Genomic DNA, 26,387 nt, shown 5'->3' on the forward strand with positions numbered 1-26,387 from the left:
GCTGCGCTGAGACTACAAAGGCTACATATATTAACAGGCTTACTTCATAAAGTTACTGCTTAATTATCATTTTGATAAGAAAGTCACTGAGCAAAATGGGAAAGCTTGTGGGGGGAAAAGTGGATTTTAAGCGAGTAATTTCCATTATGGTCTAGTTTCCAGAAGGAAATGTTAGCATTGTACATATCTGCAAACCACGGTTACGTTACATTTGTACGTTTAATACATATCATAACAACATTTTGAAACTGAGGTGGTTCTGTTTACATATGTGAGCTGATTTCGTTATTGGTAGGTGGGGGTGGATAGTGCAACACATAGCAAGGCACCTGCCAAGCTGCAGACCGCTGCAAACAGCTGTTGGAGACCAACAAATAACAAAACAGGTTATTGCATTACCAGCATCAATTGTGTCACCAAAACTGATTATTATAAGCCAAACCATGATCTTTTCCTAACATAACCAAGTGTCCTTTGTGCCTAAACATTAACCACAGCATTGTCAAAACATACAGTCTGAACATATCCATTACATTATTATGTGCAAATGGTGGTTTATAAAAATGTTCAATGACAGTGTTTATTCTGGTAACTGGGGTTCAATGGCCTTGGTTAGCAAGTTGATTTTTTTTAAAAATTCAGGTACATATATTTTCTGATCTATAATTTGGTGATTCAAGCCATTCAACAATTCACACATAATTCCCATCAATTTATTTGAAACACCAAAAATACAAGACACAAATACAAAATGAATCAAAATCAAGCCCCAAAAGCCTGTGGCCCTGTGAGTTAATGACTAATCAGCAACATGTCCACAATACCAGCGTTAATGTGCTGATGTGTTACATGTTTAGTATGCATTGTTTAGATTGTTATCATGCAAATTAGCAGTAACATAAGGTATATCTGGCTGATGGAAATGTTATTGATTTTGCAAATGTTTGGTCATAAACCAATATATTGGATACAATACAATTCTAGCCTAATGATTGCACTCCGTGTAAATTTGCAGTTGACAAAGGCTATTATGCTATAATTTATCATCAAGGATGAACGTCTGTATCAAATTTCATGGCAATCTATCAAAAGGTTATCAAGACATTTCACTTAATAACTTGTTCGATATAGTCTGGACCAAAGAGGTAGACTGACTGACATTCCCTGGAGGCACACTCTTGGCTTGGCTAATAAAAGCTGTGTATAGCAGTTTAATGGATAAATTCTTCTTGGTTGACAAATTCTTTAAAACAACACATGCAGTGTGATAATTGCAGAGCACAGCACTGAAACAACCTGAGCTTCTCACAACACCCACAAACAGTAAGGATAGAGCAAGACATCAATCACATCGCCCGCGATGTGAACACACTGTAAGAAGCTATCATCGGAGCTAACATAAATTACAAGTGGAACCGTATCATTAGCATCTGCCAGTCACTCCACAGCCAGTGTGTCTGCAGCTAGCCACCATGACAAAAAATACAATACTCTGACATGTCAGCTGACACAGCAACAATCCAGTGACACAGTGTCTATATCACAACTAAGCCTGTCTCTGTGTGCCTCTTTCTTTCACTTTTTCCTTCTCTCTCTCTCTCTCTCTCCAGTCAAATGTCAGCCAGTGAATGCCGGCTCTATTAATATTTCAGGACCAATTAAATAAAAGCACACATCATGCATGTTTAATGTCTGACTGCTGAGAGAGCCAACTTTGCCCTTCCATCCTCTACAGGTATGCCGGGTTACTGATAGATAGGCCAGCATACAAATGCTGTGTTCACTTTTTTCACAAATGATTTGCTCCTTCTCCTGCCCTGGCTGTGGTCCCACCACAGACTGACCCACAACCTATTTTGGATACCAGCTCAGCAGGCACCAGACAGTCTGACCCTGTAACCCAGTAACAATGCAGTTATGTATGTTTGGCTGTAACACGGACTTCAATCCTATTGATTTTAGCACTGACTGAACTCTTATTAGTTTAGAAGCAGTAAAATCTGAAATAATAACATATTTGGTGAACAAGGTGGCCAACCAAAACCAAAACATAATGTCTACTTCCATATCCCTGTCACACTGTCTTAGCTCGCCTTCAACTTTAACATGGCTCAAAATCTTCAAAAATATCAACTTTGTATTGTCAACAACCATAAATGGACACTGGTGCAGCTGGAAACACTGTAAAACGGCTGTCACGCAGATCCATACTGCGGTCTATTCTAGTGGTTCCTAACCTTTTTGGCTCCTCCCCAGCTCTTCCATTAGATCCCTTTCAGATTCAGATAAGGGCCATTTTGAAAAGCTATGTCAAGCTCCCCTGGTAAATACAGGAGATATAAAGCACAGCAGAGCAAGCAAAGCACCAGCTCCCAATAGACCAGGTCAAATATTTAGCCTCTCAGATTGTGTTTGGGAGTGGACAGGGCAGGTTATTCTTTGCACAATATTTTTATAATCCCAACAGATCAAAGTACCTAGTGTATTTTGAATGGTGTTGCTTGTAGTGGTGAATCAAGCCACAGCCTCAGAGCTGAAAAATGAAGCTAACTGCCTGATACAAAAACCCCAAAACATTTTACCTTCTAAAGCTAATTTCAAAATTCATGACAACTTTACAGGGGGTGATTTTTTTTTTTTTATGATTCAATTGTTTTCCCAAAGTTGTGCATAGTTAAGGGCAGGGCCCCTTTAGTGACAGGCTGTCTGTTCGATGCATCACCACAGTCTGTGAGTCGGATCGCAGCCCTCCCTTCTCCACAGCTCCAACCTCTAATCCAAATACGGTCACTTCTGGCTCCAAAAAAACTAAGATGGCAACTGCCAAAATGCCGAATTCGAGGCTTTTAAATGGCAGCCTACATACCAATGTGTGACGTCAAAGTAGCTATGTTCATTTTTTTATACAGTCTTAATGATCCACAGATAATTACCATCCGTTTCTGCTCTACGAAGCGTGTCCAATGTGCATCACCTGTCCGGCAGACGCGAAAAGTTAGCAACTAGCTAGTGATCATACTTGGGTATTAAGAGCTGGATATTTCCATTACAACGTGATCTCATTCTTTACATTTATATCTTTTATATTTTGACGCTTGAGCAGAAGCACCCAACATCACTATAACGATGCCAAGGGCAGCCTTTTGCACTGTATCTTGACATAGAAGGCATTCATGGAAAGTCAGAAGGGGTCAGCAGTTAGGTTTGGGCACGAAGGTACTTGGTCACGGCTAGGAAAAGATTGTAGTTCACGTTGATGACGTCAGTTGACTCACATGGCGGATGACTGATGTGACAAAATAACTAGTTGACTTTGAGTTTCACACAGGACACAAACAACGGCCTCTTTGGTCAAAGTCCTGTGCTTGTTGGACCCATCCACTTCCACTCCGACCCACCTTACATACACTTTTGTGCTCTGTAAACTTTATCCGTTCTATTAGTCTCATACTGACACGGACAGGTTTACATTGGCGCTGCTTGAAAGCCCAGCTTGTCTCACAATGGCACCTATGGTGCATTTTGGTGCCCTGAGACCAGGTTCTCCCTCAGGAGTTGTTAGAGATCAAAACAGAGCATAAAGGAGAGTGAATAAAGAATTTATATCCACTAGGTGGCAAGAGACATGAATCTAAATGAAAGATGTTACTCTGTATTTGCTCAGTGCTTAAATATCCACTATATCAGGTTAAAAGGTCATTTTATCGGTCAGATTTTGCTGCCCCCAAGTGGCCAGGTTATCAGTTATTGCAGGTTTAAACATCTGAAATTAATTTTTCTCCAAAGAAAAAAAAGCAACATGACTCCCCATCTTTACCCTACTTTAAGGGTGAAGACATATGAATGGTTGAATATTTTGACTCTAAATATTTAAATAACTATAAGCTGCTCAGTTCCATAAGGGTTTTGGTCAAGCTAGTTCTCTGCTGTTGCTTTATGTTATACTGTTATTCTACACAATGATTCCAGTCCATCATGACAAGCCAGATCCAAAACAGTTTTTAAAGACAATCAAAATCAAAGAGAATTGTTAAAAATACTCTATTTAATGCAAATGTGCACTACATGAGTTGTCTCCTCAGTCCCGTGGCCGTCCATTCTAAGGCAGAAATCACTATACACCTGTCAGAAATTACAGTAAGTGTAGCGTAAAGGTCTTATTGACTCCTAATTTCTATTATGGTATCAGCAGGAGGGTAAAGAGATTCATTGAGGAGGCTTGATTTGGCCGACTGACAGGTTGATTAACATCCAGCAACAAATCTGCCCTCTGTCTCTGTGTCTGTCTGCCTGTAATTCTCTCTTTATCCCATCTCATACCGCTCCCTGACCCTCTCTGTCTTTCCTTCCTTCCTAATTATCTGCATTAGCTTAATGACTAAGAGCCACTCAGGTCTCTGAGTGGCTTATGTGTGTCTTACTGTTTGTGTGTGATAGAAATACAGCAAGTGACTTTATATTGTTTCTCATCAGTCAGTCTCTGCAGTAGGTATAAATTTTTGTTGATGATGTTATTTAAGCAAAGTCAATTATACTGCTGCGGGGTCTGCTGCATTTCCTCTTCACTCTGCCATAAACTGTGTAACACATTTGTCAATAGTGATAACAATAAGCTCTGCTATTTCATTTATTGTGCCTCTTTACCAGCAATATTCAATCATTCAGTCATAATACTTCCAATTTAACAGTCTGATTTATTCAGTTTACTCAGATTTTGATTTGTGAAAGACCCACACTAGTTATTCCTCTGCCTCTACTGCCTCCAACAGTTTATAAATTGGAACTACATCTAAATTTATTCCACCATTGATCACTTATTTACTTTTTTCCAAATAAATATTCCTCATACAGACTAAAATAAGACAAAAGCAGCAGAAATGCAGATATTATCAGCCAGCAAACTAGATGGTGGGTAAAAAAGTAGGAGCCCAATATGAATTATTTATGATGCTTTTAGATTACATTTAGTTCTGATTATTAAATGATGATGCGAAAACACACAGGTTTATTTCTTGTGTAATCACATTCATGCTGAAACATGTCCACAGTACAAAGTGATACCAACTGTCGCGTCAGACAAAATAAACATCACAGCATTAGCATGCTCTGTGTTCACATGCTTCAGAGAAACAACTAGAAGATACAAGAAAAATGAATCTGTGTTTTGGTTTTGGCATCAGGAGATTAGTGCGGTAAAGAGGTTATGTTGAAGTAGGTTTAAGTTATTTAAAAGCGGAGTGAGCATACTGCAGAAATATTATCTTAAAGTAATGCTATGTGTATTTTCTTTTCTTTTTAATGTCCGTATAACAATCATATAGTTGTAAAATCAATTATATTACAAAGTATTATTACCATAAAAAACATAGCAGATATATATTTTAATGGTACTTCTTCTCTAAATTAAACCATAAATCTTTTTTAAGGGGATATTTGAAAATGAATCCCTTCGCTCTCAGCTGCTTCCCCTCCAGTCTCTTTTTTATACAAATATAAACATGTTGGAAGTTATTTTTCCTTCAGTTTTCTTCCCTTGCACCATCTGCCACTGAGACATCTGGCACTTTAGCTGCATTTGCACAGAGTGTCCTATTAAAGTTGCCTCTCTTATTAACAGATTATTGATGCTAAAATGTTTGTGAGGTGTTGAGGCAGGTTTTTTTGTGAATCTCAAGCAATGCGACAATTCCCACAAATTCACAGGTCTTAAGATATCTGCAGAACTTTCTCACAAAACTGAAATGAATGAGGTGTAAAAAAAAAAAAATGAACAGCATGCTCATATAAGCGGAACTTCATAGACGAGACACGACTGAAAAACAATGTCACAGACGAACAAAGCCACGAACGCATGCGATGGGCTCGGAGGCAGGATTACCTGGTAGTAGGCGTGACTGTGTGAATAGAGGGAAGAGAAAGGCGGGGCTGGGACTTCATTCAGCCTCTCTCCCTCTGGGTGAGGCCACGCCTCGTCATCAAAGGGAACCTCAGGTGATTCTACCTACGATGTACAGACAGAGCTCAGCATGGTGCAACACACACTCACACACACGTACAAACACTGTGGCTCACAATATGTACAAGATGTACGGCAGTCTGATTATTGCAAAAGTGGCTGTCTGTCACATAACATTTATACATGTCCACAGCTGTTGTCTATATTGGCCTATATTCTAGAGCCCCTCATTCAGACTTGAGGGTTAATTCATTAAACTCAAATATTCAGAAGATAATGTGTTGGCCAGACAATACAAACAGCAGTAACTGCCAAAAAAGTGAAGCTGAGAAAAAAGGGAAAAGTTTTAAAGCTCCATTATGATTTAGGGGGATCCATTGGCAGGATTAGAATAAAATATTCATAAGTATGCTTTCCTTGGTGTATAATCACCTGAAACTAAGTGTTGTGTGAGCACTCTATGGAGTCCGCCATGTTGCAACACCATGTTTCTACAGAAACCCAGAACAGACAAATCAAACACTGGCTCTAGAGAGGCAATTTATGTTTTTACATTACTCGAAGGCCACCATAGGTTCGCCATAGGCAGGGGTGACCATAGGAATATACAGTTGGTTGCAATCTGCAACATCACTGCTAGATTCCATTAATCGTACACACCTTTAAGGTCACCTAGTAAAGTGTGTAATAGTTACATGAGCTGTAAATTGTTAATGTTATGCTTTTATAGGCAAAAAGGGAGCCGTCAGATAAAATCAGATAATGTAGCCTGTGTTTGTGTAATGCAAGGGGCATCCAAACAAGGCTGCTCAGCTTTTAGCAGGATTAGTTTATCTGGTGTTTTTCAGTTTTTTTTCTTTGTTTTAGTATATTCTATATATAGGATTTAGCCACTGCCTTATGGAATAACAAACTCTTGGTGATATATTGGAGCTTCAAAATAAAAGTTCATTCTTTCTAACTTCAACTAGACGAAGCGTAGTCATTGTGGTTTAGTTATATACGTTTTTTGTTTCTTTGTTTCTTTAACATTTCTATGGCATAATATTTTGCAATATTCTGCAAAAACATGTAAAAAAGAAATATATAAATAGAAGATTCTGACTTTAACAAAATTTTGACCACATCTGTAGTTACTGCATTTTGACTTCGTTGGGCTGAGCAGTTGAAGAGGAAGAAGAGAAGTCTTCAGTGCTCTATTTTTAAAAATATGTATATGTTACGTCACAACACATTACATTTTATATTTATGTATTATTTATATGATGTATTGAAAAGTGAACATAAATGTGCACTTAAGATAAATTACAGAGTACAAGAAGCAGAAAGTGCAAGTGTGTGTTCGTGTGTGTGTGCGTGTGTGTGCAGTGAGAGAGAGAGAGAGAGAGAGAGAGAGAGAGAGAGAGAGAGCGAGAGAGAGAGAGAGAGAGAAAGAGAGAGGGAACATGTACATGGGGAGAACAAGGTGGTGGGTCCATCTGTCATGCAGAAGCTAGCCAGATCCAGCACCTGTGGTCACACACACACACACACACACACACACACACACACACACACACACACACACACACACACACACACACACACACACGCACGCACGCACACCATTGCACCATTTGGAAAGGAGGAGTTCTTGAAATAGCCTTAATACCCAAATACACCAACTGCAACACACACATTCACAGTTTCTCATCACAGCTTATATACAGTCAGACAGTGACGAGCAGTTGAAATGGATCTGTTTGTCGAGAACGATGGTGATAAAGATGTCATGGTGGGCCTGAATATTGACGCCCTTAAGCCACGATCATGAAGCAAGTGGAGATGTACCTGAGTGCTACTAAGGGGATGAGGAATACAGCCTAAATGTCTTTAGCTGTATTTTCACAGACAAACATTTACTGCACATTGTTGCCATACAGTCAACAGAGATCACAGATGGAAAGCTTTATTGATGGATGGATGGATGGATACAAAGATAAACAAATCATTCTAACTATCAATATCAACACTCATATGGGCCTTTCAAGCCCCCTCGTTGATCCAATACTGAAATGTTGATGGACTGGAAGTTAAAAGAAGCCACAAGGTGGAGCTACACACCAACATTTCCTTCACCACAGTGTCAAAACCTTCAGTTTTGACCAAGGCTTTCTCCAGGAGACAAACTTTGAACTGTGGGTGACTGACAGCTGAGTCAGTGCAGAGACACACGAATGACAGTGTCTAATGACTCGGTGGAAAACTGACACACCACTAACACACACACTCCTCGGCATCAACTGCCTGCAGCATGCCGAAGGCGATTGTAACTTTCCCCAATACACATCCACACGTTTTACTACTGACAACGTAAGAGCTGATTTAATGAAAGTAAGACACTAATAATCAGTCATGCCAGAATTTAGAAAGGATGACATATCAGTGGGGGTAGAAAATGTCTGAAAAGAGAGTAGACAATGAAAACAAGAGAAAATTGAAGAAGCAAAGGAATCCTGGGTAATTTGAAGTCTTATTTGTACTGTCTGTCAGCTGTTTTCAAATCACAATAAAGCCTCTTTTGGCTTATGATTTGTTTTTGAGGGGTTTTTTTCTGAGAACCATAGGGAAAATCGCTGTGTTAATGGCCCTTTCATCACCTTCTTTGCTGCCATATAACTCAGTGTGGTAGTAAGTAATTTGATATTCTTAGTTTGCATAATGTTATGTAATTTTTAATGGACTTTTGGCCTGCTTTTGTTAGATCGAACACATATAAAGACCATAAATATGATTCTCTAGACACAACAAGTCAAAATAACAGTAAAGTGGTGCGAGGAAAGTCAGCAAAAGAGACACATGATGGGGCATAATGAGATGTGTGTTTTGTGTGTGTGTTGAGGAATGAGTGTACAGCGTGGAAACAAATGTGAGGAGAGTGTGTGTGGTCAAAGTTGTGTACTAGTACAGTGATGTAAGCGCTAATCTGCAGACAGATACAGCCCAATCAACCAAAATAAAAAGATTACCAGGCGACGCGGCGCGATTATGAGTGTGTGTGAGAGAGATAGAGGGGGGCAAAGAAAGAGAGACAAAGAGAGAGGGAGCCAGACAGTCATAGACCGAGTGCAGAATAGAGATAGTAATGGGCCTCATTACTAAAAAATGGGACAAGGATTCAGCTGAATCCCTGCATGCACGGTTCTGCAAAAGTATTCTCCTGGTACAAAGAAAGGCTCTATGCATGGAAGGAAATTTAGGCCAGTATCCTTGACTTCTAAGTACTTTCAAAAGAGACCTTTTTAATTCTGGAGTTGTATTGAAACAGGTCTCCTTGCTTCTGTCTGCACTCGAACTTAAAAAAGGAGGTGCCTCTGCCACTTCGCTGCATCCTGAGTAAAAGCCAAAAGCTTTAAAAATAGAAGCTGATGGTATTATATCTGATATCAGACCAAACTCTGAATAAATTATGACATAGTCACAATAGACATGAAGCATATCACTGCTGCTGGCTAAAATTCTTTTATCTCTGACATGTCATCTTTTCAGGGACTATGACAAACAGGCTTAATTTAAGCTTGACTGCATTATAATTTTTATCAGTATATCCAGTGGTGTTTAAAAAAGGTTTCAAATGCCCAAGGTTCTCAAAGGACTGCAGTCATTTTAGAGTCAGTTTAAAGGGAAAGTCTGTGATTCAAAACACAAGATTAAAAACCCTATCACCTACAAATTACAATTATATACAGTTAATGTACCATGGGAATTGCATTTAGAAGGAAATGTAATGGCATCCAAGTTACTTTTTTTTCCATTATAAGCAATTTTTTAAAATTGTAAATGATCGTATTTGCAAATACTCAGTAGAACACATTTCATCTCATTTTCCTATACTTTCCACTCTTGTGATAAAATATCTACTCATAGCAAGTAAAGCAAGACTAAAAAAGCAGATTAGGGAGAGATTGCGGTCATAGTTGAATATAATCATATGCTGAGTCTGATATTTCATACTCATGTGCTATTAAGTACACTGAAACTGACACAAAACTATGTTAAACAATACAAATACTACAAATATTTGGTAGAGTGTGCGATTTCTCCTGAAGCTGAGAGCAGCTGGGCCTCCAAATATTTTTTGGATGCAGTCATCTCGAGGTCACAAGTTGATTTTATCATCTCTAAAAAATCATTTTGTTATCTTGTGATAAGGGTAAGAGTTAAAGATAACAAAATACGTTTTCTCGAGATAAAATAACTGATTGTGATTTCAAGATATGAGAAAAATTCAAAGCACAGCCATTGTCTTCTTCCGCATAGATTCTGAATGCAGCAATAGTGAACAGTGTTTGAAAGCATGAGAAATTAGGTATTTAGGTATCAAGATTTAACCAAAGCCACACTCTTTCCACATGTGGGATATATACCCTCTGGTTTCAAAATCCCTGTTTCTTCCCATTAAACATAATCAGTTACATTTGTCACAAAACAAAACTGGTAAAACAAATTAGTAGTACATAAACGGGTTTAGGATTGGAACATACTCTCCCTCCCAAATTGATTTACAGAGACACTAAATAACAAATCAAGAACAAGTGATATGTTGTTGTATTCTTTTGATACTATTAAGAGGTTGTTTGTAATAATATTTTCTTAAACACTGAAGGAAAACAGGACTGTTCTTTCAATTATGATCAACCCACACTGCACCTCAATTATGTATGAATACTTCAAAATGTATGAGCTCAAAAATGATCCATTGGGTCAAATTGGCTTAGTCAAAATAGAGTCAAAAAATTAAAAATCAGCAGAAGGTTTCAGAGAACAGCAATGACATCTGACCTGAAATATGCATCATTTGTCTGCAAAATTATTGTGACGTACAGACTGACAGATAGACAGACAGAATCTCTTGGGCAAAAATGATGTAAGAGTGAGCCCTGAGCCGTGTATGTGTTTCAGAGACGGGCAGGTAGATGGTGAAGATGTGATGGGGAACAGATTGACAGTGACAGTGTTATATCTGTGTGTTTGTGTGTGTGTGTGTTGTTTGCCATACTCATGAAAGAGCTGAAGCCTTAGTTACCTGAGCGGGCGTGATGTGTGTGTGAGTGACGTATCCATGAACGTGCTGAATCTGAGACAGCTGCCGCTCCGCCACCTGAACCAGCTCCGCGCCCCGCAGGTCACCGTGACGACCCAGAGATCCATCCCTCCCTTGTGATCGTTCCCTTTCTCTCTCCATGCTTCCCGCAGGCCCTCCTTCTCTCCTCCAGGTGCCCCCTTCCCTCCATGTACCTCCTTCCCTCCATGTCCCTCCTTCCCTCCCCTCTCTCCCCAGGGTCCCCCCGTCCCTCCCCACGGGCCCTCCATCCCTCCCTATGGTCCCTCCATCCCTCCCCAGGGTCCCTCCATCCCTCCCCAGGGTCCCTCCATCCCTCCCCAGGGTCCCGCCGTCCCTTAGCTCTCTTGCTACTCCCATTGGGTGCTGATGGCAGGGGTGTTGGTGGAGTTTTGGGGCACCTGGTGATGCCCCTTCCTCTTCTTGATACCGATACTTCTATGGTGAGAAAGGAGGAGGAGGAAGAGGAGGAGGAGGAGGAGGAGGAGCAGCAGAGGACACCAAAAGGTAAAGGAGAGGAAGGACCAAGAGAAAGTAAGAAAGAAATGTCAAATAAAAAGAGGAAGGAGATGGTTGGGATGATGAGGTATGATGAGGAAGCGGGAAGAAAAAACACAGAAGAAGAGAGCGATTAGTTCAGAAGCAGAAAAGATTTAGTCAGGCTGGAAAAGAAGGATTAGTGCAAATTGCAACCAGCATAAAAGAGCATAGCAGAGTGTGTCGTATGAGTGAGTGGGTGTGTGTGTGTGTGCGTGCATGTGTAATGAGATATTTTTATAGTACAGTCCTTATGTGTCAGCACATGGGGCAGTCCAGGTGTACACCCAGCGTGGTAGTAATTGTTTCCTGAGCTTCCTGTACTGTACATATGTGAATGAACAAACACACTCACATCAAACACATACACACACACACACACACACACACACACACACACACACACACACACACACACACACACACAGGACTTGAAACAGAAGTTTTTAGGCAAAATGAGATGCAAAACTGAATGAGGACAGAGAGCGAGAGATTAGCCGCCTTAGGGAATCACCGTTTCTTTCTCTCCTCCTCATCTCTCTATACCTTCATCGCGCCTCTTTTCCTTCCACAACTACAGTAAAGCCTCGCTGTTTCCTCTCCCTTGTCTCCTTACCCGTTCCCACGCGCTCTCCCTCGCTTCCCTTCATCTTTTAAGAAATAATATTTGATGTTTCTTTCTGCTTTACTGGACAGAGTAAAGTGGAGAGAGGCAGTGAAGCTGAGGGAGGGGGAGGGCCGACGGGTCCTAAGCTAGTTGTGAGTCTGTGACATTGTGGTTACATTGTGTGCAACTTAGCCAGCTGAGCAGCTGAGAGGACGGCCTTTCTGTATACTGAATGCACATTCACTCACATACAAGGAAACTTTTAAACGAGAAAGGGTCATTACATCAGTGACAGCATTTGAATTTTGCCTTGGTGCCAGGCTTCGGTGCCACTTCTATTGAACTCAATGAAGCCAGAATGGCAAATCCCAGTATAACCAATCATATCTTTGTTGTTTCACCTGGTGCCTCCATGCACCAGTCAAGCTGCACTTTCGGTTTACATCCATGTCTGTGAAAGCATGGACGCTTCACACACAGAAGATCTATACAGTCGGCACACTTTAAAGGTGTTTCTTGAGTTATGGCCAAAAACATTTTGTATGAGGTCACCTTGACCTTGACCTTTGACCTTCAACCTTCACCTGATTATTATCAGTTCATTCTTGAGTCCAAGTGCACGTTTATGCCAAATTTGAGGTAAACCGCTTCAAGGTTATCTTCAGATATTCCGTTCACGAAAATGACACGGATGCAAGGTCACAGTGATCTTGACCTTCAATAAACAAAATCTAGCCAGTTCATCCTTGAGTCCATGTGGACGTTTGTGCTAAATTTGAAGAAATTCCTTTGAGGCGTTCTTGAGAATGGGACGGACATATGGACAGATAGACAACATTGCCTCTGGCTATGGCTGTTGTGGGCACGGAGGCATAATGAAAGTAATAAAGACAAGAGTTTCACATAACAAAATCAGACTCCTCAAAAATACTAAAACCATAACACAAACACATCAAATTAGCCCGTTTCAAACAGTAAAACTAAGTGGCACCAATTCAAAATTTTAATGCTGTCACTGATATCATAGCCTTTCTTTCTTTTGTAGTTTCCTTGCTTACATCCAGGCAGTATACTGATGATGTGAGTCCAGGTAAAATCTCCCATCCCTCTTTTTTTTTCAATTTAACCAATCAAAAGAGGAGATACTGATAAAAAAGAAGCTGAAGAGTTCAGGGAGGATTTTTAAAGCTCTGAGACATATAAGATGTTGATTCTCTGATCATATCAACACCAAGATAACAAAGTAATTTCTGCTAGGACACACAGCTCATTACTATAGCCCAAAAAAATAACACTGCATCTAAGTAGAATCCAGTTACTCATGTCACATATTGGACTTCAGGTATTGGACTTGAACCCAGGGTTAAAGGGACACTTGACTCCAAATAAAAGTGACAATCTGCACTGTGTGAAGCGCCCATTTAGAGGATTTGAGCACTCACATGGTAAGACTATTTGTACCACAGCGGAACACTTATATGGAGAGATACAGCAGTTGAGAAGCTTCGAGCCTGGAAGTGTCATAACAAGTGCTGTAGCAACTCTGAGGTGTGCAATCCCATGTCAAACAGAAAGGAAACTAAATACATCAGGAAAACCAAGAATTATACATTTTTTGCATAATGCGTCTTTTACATCATAAATTGCAGCTGGTGGTTTATTTTAGTTTTTCCATAGTGTGTGACTGTCAGCCTATACACATTACTTTAACACAAAAACAGAGTGACAACATCCTTATATCCAGTCTACGAAAGTCAAAAATGTAATCCAGTTTAGCTTGATATATTGTACAGTAATGTGTTGGTGTCTTATGTAATCTTTGCTGTGATGTAAAAGCCTCCTGTTGATTTAACAATATGTTTAAAAATAATTATTGAAATGTCAAGTTTTTATTACAGTCTAACAAGCAATAATTACATCACTTTTTTCCATTTGTTGTTCTGTCACATTCTGATGAGCTAACTCAAGAAGAATTCTCAGATTTCATATTACTTTATGTATCATTGAGCCCGTTCAACTACCATATGTGAAAGATGTACACGAAGGTGAAGAAAGAGGCTGGACAGATACTTAATTTTAAAAATTAAAAGAAATGTGGACAAATGTGTACAAATAATACATTAGTATAAGGTGGCAGTGTTCTAGACACAACCACTTAAACCAAGACCAAGTTAGAGTGTATAAAAACTGAGGTAAGACCAAGACTTTTAGGGGATGAGACCAAATCAACACCAGACCTGTAAGAGCCCCACACTGCATGACACACTTTGGATAAAAAGTGGAACGTACAAACCATGCAGGCACTCCTCAAATTCATCTAAAAGGTCCACATTCCCATATGAACACCCAGAAAACAAATGAAGATTCCTCTTCATTCACCCTTTCATTGCTATGCACTGTATATAAATGTGAGTGTATAGGTGTACTATGAGAAATGTCCTCATAAAATAATCAAAAGACAGTGCACAGGGGAATTTTATGAATGAGAATTTTTGTTTTCTATAAGAACACAAATACAAACATTAGGGAGCTGAAATCACCTTCACCATCTTTATTCAACACTCCTTGTTTATACAGGCAGTTAAATAATATATTCAAAAAGTGGTCTCGACTCTGGTCTTGTGACCTTGACCAGTCTTGAGTACTACCAAACTGTACGAGGGGGATTTACATGCCATGTATCGAGTCAGAAATGCAGCCTTTCTGACCCGGAGAGAGGTTTAGGTTGAGTTGATAATTCAATAAGCAAAGCCAAACCAATAACACCATTATACAAATTCAGCCTGCAGCCTAACAGGATAGATAGATTATCCTCCCCTACAGTGAGCCAGACAGCCTCACAGTCTGTCCCATTAATATGACATTTGACCTTTTGGCTTGCCATCTCTCTAGGTAGCCAACAGGAAGCCAGAGCTGGCTTCCCTGAGTGTTTTCTTGTATTAATCAGAAACCTGTATTCACAATCACACTGCAGCAACTTAAAACCAATGTGTTTCCTACAAGGTCATTCGCTTAGTGTGGGGTAAAGAGGTTAGGGGTTCAGATAAGGGGATCAGGCATATAGAAGTGATGGTCACGGCTATAGGGACAAGTCTCCTGGGAATGAATGAATGACAAAATCAAGTGCTCCTGTGTGATTTATCACAGAGCTTCCCTTGTGTCTCTAAAGCAGTAACTACATAGCCCACAGTCTTAATTAAACATCCCTCCCAAGGGAGACATTTTTGTTCTCAAGCCCAGACTGTTAAAAAAACACTGTTATTGGTGTTCCTCCTGTCATGGGTTATATAGTCTTAAACTTGAAGTATCCTTGATTTCTAAGGACATAAACCAAGCAATTTAGGATGTGATCAGTCCAACTCCTTCTTTAACATCCACTTACTGGCAGCAAGTGTACTGGCTTAATAGAGCAATGTCATTGAAACATTAGAGCTCAAACACTACACTTGACCCTACGCTACAGCAGAGTGTCATCTTGGTCAGCAACAAGATGCAAAAGCTATTTTAGAAATTGTGTTTTGGAGCAGGGAGTGGGCGGGTGCTTTGCACAGGAGAGCACATCTGTGCAGAACAGTATCAGCTAATTCCTGCGAATTCAAATAGACGTGGCTGTGCATGTGCTCTCCCCCTGCCTCCCCTGCTGCATGCTTTAACCTCATTTAGACCGGGATTGGGAGTAAACACTAAATGAACTGATCTGAACCCGTCTCGTGACCTTCAGCGCATTTCATTTCCTCTCCGCCCCTTGGCCTGATCTTTTCATTCACTGTCGACTTGCTAATTAGTCAGAAACGCCTCAAAATAGTCTTAAGAGCAGCGGTTGAACGGCCAGGCACTAAGACCCTGAAGAGACCCTGGCTCACACTGTTGTCACAACACTGCTGCTACTGCCCTCTGCACTCACACGCACGGGGACACACACACATAGTCAGACATAATCCTATATTTGGCGTTTCATTTTAACATGGCACAAGAACACCTCTGAATGAATTAATGCATGAATGGACAGAGACACAAATATATCTCTTCCTACATCCCACTGTGTGCATGTATGTGTGAATCTGCTTGCTCGACTAACAAGAGCAGAGCTTTCCTAATCAGGACTGTGCCTGCAGATAGCCTGCTGAACACTAACACACACATACACACAGACGCAAAAACACTAACGCGTGCACACTGTTGCTGTCATGTGTTAGTGTGTCAGCCAGTCTTGCGTAGCCAGAGAAACGTGACTAGATTGGGAGCAGATTCAGCATCCTCGTACATGTCTATGTGTTGGTTTGTATCTCTGTGTGCATGTGTTTGTGCATGTTGGTTTGTATCTGTGTGTGTGTGTGTGTGTGCGTCAGAGTAAAGCCAGGCATTAGTCACGCTTGGTGAGATATGAAAGAGCAGGGGATCCTCTGCCGTAAGGGACTTCTCACACACACACACGTGCCTTCATCTCTTTCTCTATATCTTTTCATTCTCTCTATCTCCCACATCACACTCTCTCTCTCACACTTTATTGGCATCAAATACAAAAGTACTTATTGCCAAAGCGAGAACCACAGATAACAGATGATGACCAAATTCATTTAGCAACAATAAGAATGTGACAGCAACACACACAAATGGCTTAGTTACAGAGAGTCAGCCAATGACGGTGAGAAGACATTCGTCTAAGGAATTACTTTTTACAGATTTCAGTGAAGTCTCTGTTTTGCTGCATGTGCATTATTGATACATTTTCTCTCCTGCTTATAGTATAATCTAAAATTTCTCAACTATAATATATAATTCAGAAATTCTGTCTGCAGTGCATGGTTCTGATCTCAACATCCTCTCTGAACATGCCAGATACCATATAGTGATGTGATATCACTGAACGGTGAAGAGCTACTGAGAGAACAAGGTCACACTAAAAGTTAGACATGCGCCAACTGGATGGGGTATTTACAGTTTTCAAAAAGCTAAAAATCAGACATATTAAAAAGCTCACCAGTATCCACATGGAATTAAAACCTAAGATCAACAAAAAAGTTGGAAATGTTTTTAAACTTCTCAAACTTGCTTGCTTGGAAGTATCAACATTAAAAAAAAAATTAAAAACAGCACAAAATTCATAATTAAAAGCAAATGCGATGAAAACAAGCAGCATAACATGGCTGAATCTTAACGATAAAATTGAAGGTTTGTCATACATATCTTCAACACATCTAAAACATCTGATCTGCCAGCTTAAATGCATAATGCAGAAGTCAATAGATCTAACCTGAACCGACTTCACCAGGGCTTCAGTCAGTGAAGTCTCTTCAGTAAAAATAAACAGACCTGAGCAGAAATAGAGGAACAGATTCATCTATTTTAAATGTGTTGAAACGTCTGACCTAGTTAAGGTGTGTTTGATTTATCTTCTCAGGCACTTAAACAGCCTTAGCAATGGACGCATTGCTAGCAGGTAAAATGAATGTGGCTCACCCTCATGTATATGAGATGTACTCTCCTCCGCCACTGTATGTGTCGGAGCTGTCAAGCTTGCCTCTCCTCTTGTATATTACACTTCTTTGATGAGTTATTCTGATCAAACTTTACACTGTGTGTTTTCTGTGTCAGCGTCTGCTCACTCTATGGGATTCAGTATCAGTCGGATTCGATCAATTCTGATGACAATTCAGCTAATCAATCAATCAGCTACAGTGCAGGCATATTACTGTAGTGAGAACAGCCTACCATACACTTCATTTTGTCATTAACTGCAATTTATTTTATGAATCTTTCTTAGCCAAAAGTAAAATTAAAATGAAATATGTTAAATGAACTGCTTTCCAATTCTTTTTGTATGAGTTGGAAGAGCTAACTTCCGCTGATTTCGGCACAATTATGCATAATTCTTTTGTGCTGAATTCCTGTAACACAATGCAACATAGCATAGCATTACAAAATTGAGTGGTTGTCATAATACCCCCAGAGAATTATATTGTGTATATTTGTTTATGTAAATAGTTTTATGTAGTTACATTTTGCTTTATCACTAAAAGCCTTTTGTAAAGCCTGGTCCCACTTTTGAGTGCCAACCACAGTCCACCAAATTGTGAACGCTGTCACAATAAACAGCATGTCCATGCTTAATTGCCAGTGTTCAATAAAAATAAATCCCAATTCAAACTGGTTCCAATTCAAAACCAGTGATTAATACACAAGACTTCCTGGACAGGAACTCTTCAAGGGAAACTTTGAGATGTTTAAATATGGACCCTTTTTCCCCAATGTTTTTTTGCCTAAGGGACCAATGGAGACAACAATTTTTGACATTAGTTAAGGATTATTCAAGGCCAAAACAGGCTGCAGTGTAATCACATGGGACAATAGTTCACCCTCAATGTACGTCCACTTAAAGTGTGTGCTAATATGCAAAGATGTTTTTATAAGTGTCTGACAAAGAAAAAAAAAACATTTTTCTTTACTTTTCGGTTGATCCTGTCTATTTGTCTATTTAACCAACTCTTGCTCAAGGAGAAGTCTTATTCTGAATCCTTGTGACTTGTGTTGTTTTAAAAAAAACATACCAAACAAACCATATCACACGAATGGTAAATATAAACTTTTTATTTCTCTATAGAGTCCTTGGTGAATGATTATCCACTATTGCCTCAAGTGATTACACTGTGGTCTGTCATGGCTGCAGGGCTATACAGTTAAAACAATTTTGTTGTAAACGGTAAAGGATTTCCTCCTCTACCTGAGACAAAATAGATCTTTATTAGCCCAAAAAGGCAAATCAAGAAAGTTGGATGTCCATAACACAGGCACAGTACAAACACCTCATTACTGTACATGACACTATAACTTCTCCAGGAACGCTATCTGCTGACTCAATACTTGAAGGGCATAGAGTCGTCCTTAAGGGACCTTAGTAAGGTACAGTAGTACTCAAGTTTTTTAGCCAATCGACTGGCCAATTTGTGTGAAAGATAAAATGTATACAAAATGTGATGTGCAGTAATTCTCCCAAACTCATATATAAACACTGATTGACTTCACATTTCAAACTGAAAATGTTCATCATGTGAAAGTTCACCTAAAATGGTAAAAGATTCACTGTTACACCAGCATATCTTATAGACTCAACAACCCTAATAATTATTAAAGTCTGTCATTCCTCTGAAGACACTGATAACGTCACTCAAGAGGTCAAACACTGTTCTTTTGCCATGCAATTACTATAGAGCTGTACGGTTACAAATTGTATATTTCATATGGTTAATGTGTTCATGTGAAAGCAAAGACCGCACCTCCTGCAGCTGCCTCTCATTCAAAGACTTTTAACCAGCTGACTGCATTTTCTTCATTATTTTGTCACTGTATTTGTTTAAAATATTCCAAGCAAGAGGTGGACAAAAAGATGCATCCATGTGTAAACTATTTAGATATACACAAGTGCAGATTAATCAAGTATTGCCTCGACCCTAGCCATTCTTGACAGATAGAAATACAGAATATAGTGTCATGCTGACCGACACGACCATCTCTCAAAAGTCTGATCCACAGAAGAAAAAGCCCTTAGCAACTTCTTATCATCCTCGGGACACACTCGTTACTCTCTCCAGCTATACTTGTAGAGGACAAAAACAGTGCTCCTGCTGTGTCACACACTCATGTTGAGTCTCTCTCTCTCTATAGTTCCAGCCTAACAGTTGTCTCTCGGCCTGCCTCTATCTAACAGGCTGTCATTGTGAGGTGATCTAATAGGACAGAAGTGAAGTCCATACAGTTTATTATGGCCTCACTGCTGAACTGGACATCAGCAAACCCATGCATACACACATACACAGATACACACCGTCCACTGTTCCTAATGTAGCATCTTATTAGTATAGCACATTAATTTGTCACAGAAAAATGTAACAAAATGTAACTCTGGTTTAAAAATGTTCTATTGGTTTAACAGTCAAACTGTAAACAAAGTGTACCTTTTTAAAATATGTATATTGTCTTTGTATTTCTGTGTATCTCTGACTCTGTTTCTCAAGCTCATGTCCAGTTTTCACTGCGCTATTTAGACAAGTTTATAGACCCATTTCCGGAGCCATTTTTGGGTTAGCTGTGTGTTTAATGGCTATTCAAAGATGCAGCACAGTGTACCAACAGTTCCTCCACATCAAAGGCACAGTTCCTTAAGCGCTTGGGTGGAACTTTAATATTTCATGTGTTGATTTTCCACTCAACAGTTTCAGAGTACTTTGCAAGATGATGATTGCCAATTTTAGCCTCAGCACACTTGGCATGGCCTGATGTTATGCAATTAGTGAGTTTACTCGTAGGAGATACGATGAAATCAATTTAACAATAGGTTAAGAATGACAAAGATCTGACAAGAAGCTACAGTTTTCACATCTATAATAGAGTGACTAAATTTAAGGCAGTTTCCATTGCTTTAATATGGATTTGCTATGAAGAGGAATCTTATTTTTAAGCAAAAAAAGGTCATGGTTTTAGAGATGTGATTGTGCCTGTCCCATCATACATCAGGCGAGATACCAGATACCCTCCCCCAGTCCACAACATATCCTCATACAACAGATCATACAATGGAAAGTTGTGCACATGGTTCATTTGACATTTAAGGAATTAGTGCCCCTACCCCTCAGGTTAGGTTAAGGAAAGGAATCGTGGTTGGGTGACTTGACGTGATGATGTGACATACGTGCGTAACTTCTAGGTAAGAGTCATGTCTTTCTTTGACCCGTCCATCCACCCTGACCACCGCCCTACGCAGACTTTGTCACTCCTTATACCTCCTCACCTGACTTTCTCCTTTGCTCCTGTCACATGACAGAAGATGTTACATGACCACAGCCCTCTGGCTTAAAATTACATGAGTTAAATGCAAATTATAGTGCATCATTTTTCATAAGTCTAAGTACCATGAATGAAATCAGGCTGCAGTCCTACAAGTTTATCACATAAAGACCGACTCTACGTACAATGCAGAGCTTCCACCTTCATGTCCTTGGACTGTGGGAAGAAAAAAAGAGCACCAATACAAACTCTCACAGGTCCCATCTGGCTGACAAGTTTAAGTCCAAGATCTTCTTTGCAACAGTGCTACACTATTCTGCACCACTGAGAACTGTACTAAATTTCCAACATGTATATGGAGAGAAGAAAAATGCATATGGAAAACATGCATATGGAGATATCAAACCTCAGTACTGTCCAGAGTACAAAAAAAGTGTCAGATAAAAAAAATGACATTGAATTTTTTACTAATTCTCTAAAAAAACAGTTTCTGATTGAAATCATTATGTTGCCAATGTTATACTATGTTTTATTTGGGCAAAATTCTTCGAAAGCAGCTTGTGGTTAGACAACATTTGACATTTCATAAGGCTTTTCTTAGCAATATAGGTCATGGAAAGTGTTTCCTTAAAAGGGAACACCACCTAAATCAAGAAATTCAAAGTTATTTCCATGGCTTAGGAAAGTTAAATCAATATTTGTGAGCATGCACTACTCTCTCTCAAAGCCAGAAGTCAGAAAAGAAAGTCTCAAAGTATAAAGCCTAGAACTGCTCCGTCGACAGTGAGTAGGAGCCTGATTTTGTGGAGCCACAGGATGTTTGTTTTCTTTTTTCTCAGTTCTGAAACAGAAAATTTACTCATATACTAAGAACATTCCCCTGGCTGCTCTCACTGTCATCTAGGACATCTTTCAATATCCAATGCCAATACAGCAGCTTCAAGCTCTCTACCCTAATCATACACTTGAATTTTTAGCACTCTAGCTTGTGGATTTGGGAGAGTTGCTTATGTTTACTTATATTTTAGGACTGTCTTAGAACATAGGAATAAAATGTATGTCTTTTAAAATTGGGAAGAGTTACTGTTTGTCTTTGGCTGACAGAAACCAGACAATGCAGAGTATCAACCGTTATGATTGTTTTAATTTAAAAATGACTTATCCAGCAAAAAAAACATAACAAAAAGCCAAACATAACTATGTGGGAAGTAACTTGTGAGGTTTTGTTGCAGTTTCTTTCCGCTTTATGTACTTGTAAAGTGAACATCTTTGGCTTTAAGCTGTTGGCTGGACAAAACAAGCCATCTGAAGATGTCACCTTGGGCTCTAAAAACTTTTGGGGTTCATTATTTTTTAATATTTCAATAGGCTAGACAATATAAAGACTAATAAATCACAAAAATAGCTGACAGACTAGTCAATAAAGTTCTAATTCCCAATAGTAACTCATTTAAAGGACATCACAATTACTTCAACAACAGTATACAGAAAATTAACAGGAGAACACAATCCTGCTTCTCTCTCTCTCTCTCTACCTCTCTAACAAACACACACACGCACACACACACACATACACGCACGCATCTTTCTCTCTCCTGCCGGCTACCAACTCTCACCTTAGTTTACCTCAACCCCGGGTCCCTTGACAAGCTTAGTCATTACCTCTTTCCTTCTCTCTGTCAGCACATTTTGCCTTAGTCAGTGTCTCTCTCAACCATTACTTTACCCCCTGCATCTCTCTCTCTCTCTCTCCCTCTCTCTCTCTTTCTCTCTCTCACACACACACACACACACACACACACATAACGCTCTCTACCTACCTTGCATCCAAACATCAGAGATATGGTGTTGTTGGTGCATGCTACTTTGCAGTGGCACAACATGTGGCTAACGTTAGCTAGCTGGTCCCGCGCTGGGGGGGCATCCTAGTCCTCATACACACATTTCACACTCACACACATCCACACACTCTCACACACACACACATGCAAATGCATGTGTTCTATCAACCGCGCTCCATCCTGTCCCACAATCCCCACTATACTGCCCCCCACCCCCGGCACCCCCCACCCCCACCGCCTGGCTATGGTCCTCAGCTGTGGCAGGCCGGCGTCCTCTCCCTCTCACTCTTCACTGCTCTCATCTTCATCATCATCATCATCATCTTCATCTGTGTAATCCTCATAGCTGGTCAGGACGCAGGGAGCAACATGGTCACTGTCTGCCTGTGCGTCAGTGTCTGAATCTGTTAGCACATGTGTTTGTGTTTTCAGTGTGTTGTTGTTGTTGTTGTCAGCATGTGTGGGTCAGTCTGTCTGTGTATGTGTGCATGAAGGAATATGTGTGTGTGTGTGTGTGAGTGTGTGCATGTATGTAAGTGTGTGCATGTGTGTGTCAGTATGGATGTGGTCTCTCTTGTCCTCCTCTGCAGCAGCAGTCCCAGTCCTCTATCTCCTCTCTCTCTATCTGTGTGAGAGTGTGCCTCTCTCGTTCCATCGCTCCCCTTCTCCCTCTCCCTTTCTCTCCCTCTCTCTCTCTCCCTGGTTTGCTCACTCTCCCTTGCTTCGCTCCACTGCCTCTCTTGGCCCGCCTCTCAACAGCAAGATCAATGAGAGACAGAAAGAAAGAGAAAGAGAAGGAGAGACCTGCACACAGGGGTGGTGGGGGGATTAAAAATGTGTCGTATCTCTGGTGTCCCCCTATCTCTCTCTCTCTCTCTCTCTCTCTCTCTCTCTCTCTCTCTCTCTCTCTCTCTCTCTCTACCTGCTGCAGTGATGCTCTGCCTTGTGTAGTCATATACCAGTAAACACACACACAGACAAAGAGCGAGTGAGGAGGAGGGGGGTACAGTATTATACGGGCTAGTGAAGATTGAATTGACCAAATATAACATTGGTGGAGAGAGAGAAAGGGAGAGGTAGAGAGACATAGAGTGAGTGAGTGAGGGAGAGACAATGTTGTTACATCATCCACAGTCACAGCAATGGTCTCCCAAACACACACACACACACACACACACACACACACACACACACACACACACACACACATTACAGGGGTTACTTGTTCTATTGACATTTGAACACAGCATTGCTGATGTGCTGGCGGCTCAGCGACAACTTTGGCATGAATCCATTTAAACTCCAGGTGACCGGGATGCATGGCAAAAAAAATAAATCATTATTCGTGATCCCATTAAAGTAGCACTGGACAAGACTTTAAAATAACAATGCAGATATCTTGCTCAAGCACAAAATCAAGGGACGCATCCACACTAACTGAGACACAGTAAATTCGCCCCGTTTGCCAAAATGTTGGTGTAAGCAGACATTCACACTAAAAACACATGCACAATGAACAATGCAAAAGACTGTGTGAGACATGAAAGTACAGGAAGTCTAGTTCTGAGTAGCAGATCATTGAGTTTGGAGGCTTAGCAAGCACTAAAAGTAGTTTATAATACTCTAAGACAGGACGGTAGACCTCTGTATAGTTATTACATAGGTAATTTAATCTTTAATCTTAATTCACATTATGGAGTAATCTACATGTGCTTACATGTATTGAGCTGTCCACTGTGACACCTTGCAGGATGGCGTCCCATTGCACTGTGGGAAAAGTTGAGCCAAGTTCAACTTTTTTTGCAGGACAGGACGACCCTGCATTTTTTTATTTATTTTTTTTATGCAGAAGCCCTCTGTGTTGGCACCCCTGCTGCGTCGCCGGGCTGGCCTAATTAAAATGAATGAGGGGGCTGCGCTTTTTTAGTCCGTCTGCACATGGCCGCAGGTGTGATCGCTGTATCCAGCTACTCAGAGTGAAACAGTAAAATTTGTGTGTACAAAGCTGTACTTAACAGCAGCCAATGAACACTTTAGGCAGTTGAACTAACAAATGTGGCTGAGCCTATTTAACACCTGAATGATTTCATAACAAAAAAAGTGTAAGCATGTATAAATATACAGCATATTATGCAGTACATAACACAGGCTCCTGCTTCTGGCTGTATATGCTGTAAACACTAATGTAAATACAATTTGCACACTAGAGTAGCTTTATTAAACTCTCATTCAGATGTTTTATTGTACTGTTACGATACATGGGACCAGTGGTGTACTTTAACAAAGTAATAACACTTTGTTGCATTACTTAAATATTCTTTTGGAGCTCTTTTCAGAACTTCATTTGAATTCTTATATTTCTATGGACTTTTAGTTTTACTCAACTACATTTAAAATGTATAGTTTTACTCCGGTACATTTCTCCTGAGCACTTTAGTTACTTAATACAAAATATTGGTAAGAAAGGGAGGAAGAGACAGATGGATTAATGAACGAATGGGAGGAAAGGAAAAACTGAGCATTGTTCTTTAAATCCTTTAAGTTGTAAAAGAAGACCTAGTTTTTATTCAAGTGTATTATAGGCTCTAATTTTAAGGTGGTGTTTGTTACGAAGAAATCAACTTCACAATCCTCAGAATTCTGACCGCTTGCTTTTTTCATGACCAGTATTTTTTACTTTTAATACTTAAGTAGGCCACATTTAACATCATAAAAATATGTTTGATACTAGCACAGTAAATATCAGCTACTTTAGGACTTTTGTTCAATCAATATTCTGATATAGGCTACTTTTACTTCTGCCAAAGCCATTTTCTGGTAATAAATCAGTAATTTTACTCAAGCATAACTTTCAGGTAATTCATTCACCAGTGCATAAGATGACTACCAAACTATTCCTTTATTAAAACAATCCCATTTCCGTAAATTTGGCATGTAGGTGGTCACACATTCTTACTTCAATATTTGGCCACATTAAACACTTAATATGGTGTAAAATACATAATAATAATAATAATAGAGGAGAGGAGAGGAGAGGAGAGGAGAGGAGAGGATTTATGAGAGATAAAGGGCACAGGAAGTTAAACATGTCAAAGCGCACCCTTCAACCGAGGCTCTTGATGCTGACGGCTGGGCCATCTGGACTATCACACACACTGAAACACAGACCCAAACACACACAGTAGTCTCTCTGTGGTTGTCTCTGTCTTCTCACCTCGACTAGAAAATAAACAACGCAGCATGAGAGAGAAGAGGACAGAGAGGGAGAGATGTTGTGAGAGAAAGGAGAGGGTGAAGCGAGGGAGACGAGCAAACAGAGGGTGACTTCGAGGTCACTTACGGGTAATATTTTGAAAGACAGAAAGGCGGGGAAAGACAAACTAATAATACTTTACAGAGTCTCTAACGTAATTTCATACATTTACTGAAAAAGTAATCAATTCACAACCTCGGACTATGCCTTGAGTTACATTTAAAGCTGGTAATCGGTAATGAGAAATTATTTTCAGAAGGTTTTCCAACAGATAAAAGATGCAGATACAAGCCTGGAGGAGCCAATTAAGT

At 40.0% G+C, this 26,387-nt stretch overlaps 1 protein-coding gene across 6 annotated transcripts in view; it reads right to left on the reverse strand.

Moving 5' to 3' along the window:
• The window catches only part of LOC121964149 (discs large homolog 1-like protein), a 136,744-nt gene that overhangs the window by 90,370 nt on the left and 19,987 nt on the right, over window positions 1-26,387 (reverse strand). For 2 of the 6 annotated variants that reach the window (XM_042514371.2, XM_042514374.2), the window contains exon 5: window positions 5,879-6,001. The exons of 1 other annotated variant lie outside the window; for it this stretch is intronic. In XM_042514371.2, the coding sequence (XP_042370305.2) occupies window positions 5,879-6,001 (123 nt within the window). Of the gene's footprint in view, window positions 1-5,878; window positions 6,002-11,021; window positions 11,496-26,387 lie in introns of those variants that run through there. 3 more of the 6 variants (XM_088077502.1, XM_088077503.1, XM_088077504.1) reach the window with 3 other exon arrangements.

This window comes from Plectropomus leopardus, chromosome 5, assembly GCF_026936395.1.
Source record: "Plectropomus leopardus strain MGB_pleo_1.0 chromosome 5, ASM2693639v1, whole genome shotgun sequence".
NCBI lineage: Eukaryota > Metazoa > Chordata > Actinopteri > Perciformes > Serranidae > Plectropomus > Plectropomus leopardus.